This window comes from Perna viridis, chromosome 4, assembly GCF_037379345.1.
Source record: "Perna viridis isolate PV_CMFRI_1.1 ecotype Kerala chromosome 4, ASM3737934v1, whole genome shotgun sequence".
NCBI lineage: Eukaryota > Metazoa > Mollusca > Bivalvia > Mytilida > Mytilidae > Perna > Perna viridis.
Window position 1 is genome coordinate 22,015,907 of NC_142448.1, and position 4,712 is coordinate 22,020,618.

Genomic DNA, 4,712 nt, shown 5'->3' on the forward strand with positions numbered 1-4,712 from the left:
GGTTTACTTAGATACAGTTGTGATGTTATTGCTGCTTCACCACCAATTAATGTCCTCGGCCGAAGCAATCATCCATCGTGTGTTTCGAATCCTACTCGGTACAATCTGCGGATTGTGGTAGGGTGCTCAGTAGTTATCACGGTGTTGGGTATCCACCTACTTGTGTATGTCTTTATCACACCCAACATAATAAACTCCCACCTGTCATTCTCTGGATGGGGACGCCTCTACATCCAACCTCTATTGGATAACTCCAGGTTTGCCATCTTTTTTGTCTACACTCCGTCAGAAATTAATCAATTATGTCTTGCTTGCTTTCTTTCATGGGCTTCACTCCATCTGTCTTCTTATTGTATTGTTATTTCAATGACAATGATCCTCTTTGTCTCTGGTGAGCGGTTGTAAATCAGTTTGGCCAAAATTTTCAGCCAGTTTCTAATAATCTACCTTGTGTATTACATAACAACATTTCTTCTCTTGTCTGTTTGCCGGTTCACCATATTCCCAATGTCTATCTGTCTATGATTAGTATTGAACAAGGTTGTTTGGTCTTGTCCTTGCAAGATATCAAATAGAAGACATGATCAAAGTGCTGAGGCACTGAGTCAAGAAAGACCTCAAAGTAATAAAAATATGCATGTAACCAAACTGTAAGCTGAATAAACCGATCAAAACAGTCCTTTTAAAGAATAACCATTTGTTTTAACGCAGTGTATATTTATACAGTCCGTTTATCAATATATATATTTTGGATCTTCTTTTGTATTATTGCTTTTGGTATTCCTGGCTGTACACGTACGTTGATGTTCTCAAATTTCCTAATACTTAAATCAGCATTTCTTACAAAATATGAATTCTACCGAGAATATCACTGACTATCAATATTCGATGAATTTTCAAAGTAAGAATGGACCCACACCTTGACATTTCGGTTAGGAGATGCATGAAGTAGTAATGAATCCTGCCGACTGGAGGAAGTTGAACAAAGGCCCAATCTCAAAGAAGAAATGAGTAAAAAACGCTTTCCTTGCTTGTGTTCACTTTGATGTAGATTTTTTTGTAATAAATTAAAGCTAAAATTTGTCCTTGTCATTGTTGTCTAGATTAGGCTATGGTATGTACAATAAATGATTACCTTTCTCTAGGAATTTTTCAGTTCAAACAAGGATAAAAACTCTTGTTGTAAAAATTATACAGTTTAAAGATTATTAAACTAAAAACAACGTTGCAGCTCACAGATTTGAGCAATTTAAGATTCCAATTAAGTTGGAAAGTCAATGGTATGTGGTAAATACAGGGAATATGATGTCACGTTCATTCTTTCTTATATTTTATCTATACAAAGTGTACTTCAAGGTGTGATATATATATATATATATATATATATATATGTATGTAACGTCTCAGAATGTGACGACTCTATTCTCTACACTGCTCCATCGGATCAAATTGATACAGGGAAGATAACGTAAACTTATAGAAGGGTCTGAAAAGACTCGAACTCGTACCACTGTGACATATATGGCAACACCGCCTGCACTAAGTCCAGCGTCCTAGACCACTCGGCCAGCTACCTAGGCTATGTCACAGCGGTACGAGTTCGAGTCCCGCGGAGGGAAGGACAAAAATTTGACAGTTCTAACATCGTTGGGAATTTTTCAGACCCTTATATATATATATATATATATATATATATATATATATATATATATATATATATATATATATATATATATATGTCTAGGGATGTGATATAGGGTATGCCATATAGGCCTATGGGTGTGATTTGGAGAATGCGATATAGGTCTAGGCGTGTGATATAAGGTATGCAATATATGCCTGTGGGTGTGATATATAGGGTACTTGAAATGGATTTAGGGGTGTGATATATGGTATGCGATATAGGTCATGGGGTGTGCGATATAAGTCTAGGGGTGTGATATACAGAAGGCAATAAAGGTCTAGGGGTGTGATATAGAATGCAATATAGGTCTAGGATGTGATATACAGTATGTGATACAGGTCTAGGGAAGTGATATAGGGTATGCGATATAGATCTATGAGCGTGATATAGGGTATGCGATAAAGGTCTATGGTCGGTGTGGAAGTTTGGAATTTAGGAACATGTACTATTCTGCCGCAGTGCAGATAGCATAACCAACATCGTCTCATGGAACATCTTTATTCAACAATGATAGCGGTAAAAAGCTACAAAAGAAAAAGGAACACATTCTAAGTTCACTATTCTAACTAAAATGAAAAGAAAAATACAATAAACACAAAAATAAGAAAAACATATGATTAAACATCAGATCTATCAAGTAAATATCCCTCAAATATAGCATAGAGACACGTGTTTCGACAAATATTCGACAATAAATAACGTAGAAAAAATTACTAAGGTGACACTTTTGGCTTTCCGTACATTTTTTAAACGAAAAAGCTAGGAGTGGTGTAAAACCAAAAATTTCAAAATAAATCTCGGTTAAGGGGTAATTAAGGTTGCGAAAATCATATAATTAGGTTTGGGTAAGTGAAATATGGAATAATAACGCAAAAAATATAATTCATAATCAAAAACCATAAATAGTACCACAAGACGCTCCATACATTTTACATACACACATCTCTTAAATTGACCTTCTGGGGCGTATCCTATATAAAAAAAATAGGCTTATAACAATGCTTAATACATAAATATTGTAACTAATAATAAAATTTAACTTACATCGTGAGCTATCATAGATTTAAACGAATTGTTGATTGTTTATGTCCATGTGGTTTGTTAACATGAGAAAACTTATTATCGGGGAATGAAACATCTATAATAGAAATCTAACAGGCCTCAAATAATTATCGCTAAAAATAGAAAATGTTTAGAATTGAAAAATAAATTGTACCCGGTAACAGAACACTCCCCGTCTGATATTAAATCATTAATGTCACAAATGAACCAAAATAATTACAAAATAACACCTATATTGAATGTTACAATTCTCTGACAATTGTCCGTGTCACACGATTAATCTATCAACAAAACCATTTCACTAATTGGTCTTGTGTAAGTTACATTTTTGGCGTCCCTATGAATGCGGACACTAGCTTTTCTCACTTTACCATCATCGCTCTCGATGGCTTCAACAATGATTCCAACAGGCCATTCACCTCTATAAAGAGTCTTGTCTCGTAATAGAACTACGTCACCAGATTTCAAGTTTTCATTGTTATTGTGCCACTTCCGTCGCTTCTGCAGAGAATATAAATGGTCCGACCTCCATTGCTTCCAAAAGATATCTGACAGCATCTTGACGTGTTTCCATTCGGCTCTATAAATGTCTTTCATGTTCAAAGAGTCCACTAAGACAGGTAAGTAATCTTGTTTTCCGGTAAGAAGCATCGATGGACTTAGAATTAAAGGCATGTCAGGATCCGATGATATATCAGCAATGGGTCTAGAGTTTATGATTCTACAACTTCTGCCATGAAGGTAAGAAGAGATTCATTTGTCAATGTTTTGCTCGAAGATGTTAAGATAACTGAGTCTAATATTCTCCTTGTCACACCAATTAACCTTTCCCACACTCCTCCCATGTGCGAGGAGTTGGGAGGATTAAATTTCCAAACGGATCCGTTTTCACAAAGATAGTTCTTGGCGGCTTTATCCTCCACATGAATAGCTTCTATGTCTAGATTGTCAGTTGCACCTATGAAATTTGATCCACGGTCAGAAAAACTTTGACCGGTCCTCTAATTGACTGAAATCTTCGGAGAGCGTTTATGAACGATGAACCGCTCATTGACTCGATAAGCTCAATATGTACTGCCCGGGTTGTCATGCACGTAAAAAGAATAGCCCATCGCTTACTATTCGATGATCCTTGTCTAGTCTTGCGGGTCAATACGTTTCAGGGTCCGAAGGTGTCCAGACTGACATACGTGAAAGGTGGACCCAGTGTAAGTCTGTCCTCTGGTAAATCAGACATTTTCTTTTCTTGGAATTTTCCTCTAAGCTTTCGACATACTACACATTTCTGAATGAATGAAGATATCAATCTCTTTGAACCGATAATCCAGAAACCAGCTCTCCTCAAGGCACCCTCCGAAAAATGTCTACCCTGATGTTTCACAGCATTGTGGTAGTGATCTATGAGTAATTTTGCGACACGTGAATTTTTCGGAATTATGATCGGGTTGATTTCTCCTGTCGGAAGACATCCTGTAGCTTTACTTAATCGTTCACCGACACGAAGTATTCCTGATAAGTCAAGAAATGGTGAAAGCGCACTGATCGATGATCTCGATGAAACGTTTTGTCCTTGTGAAAGTAAGTCTATCTCCTGTGCAAATACCGATTTCTGAACTTCCTTTATGACATATTGTTCAGCTTCTTTCATTGCATCAACTGATATGTAATGTTCGCAAACATGCCATCCTTTACATGACTGACTGTCTGATCGATAGTTCCTAGCGATGTGTTTCAACAGCGCTATTCCTTTGAGAAGCTTTTTCCAACTTGAAATGTTGTCGAAACGATCGACGATTGACCAGAAGTATCAAGACTAGTTACGTTTACGTTGCATTCCGGCCTCACTTCCTTATCCAGATTTGGAGTTACAAGCGGAAAAGAAGGTAAGAGTCCGCTATTACTACCACACATTTTAAAAAATGGTGTACCATTTAGCCAAGTGTTATAATCGTCGCTTTCCAGATTA

At 36.7% G+C, this 4,712-nt stretch overlaps 1 protein-coding gene across 1 annotated transcript; it reads right to left on the minus strand.

Moving 5' to 3' along the window:
- Nucleotides 1-3,905: 3,905 nt before the first annotated feature.
- LOC148619322 (uncharacterized) lies at nucleotides 3,906-4,394 on the minus strand. The gene has a single exon (XM_088577033.1). It carries the CDS (start codon nucleotides 4,392-4,394, stop codon nucleotides 3,906-3,908), a length of 489 nt encoding a protein of 162 aa, XP_088433159.1.
- Between the last annotated feature and the right edge of the window lie 318 nt (nucleotides 4,395-4,712).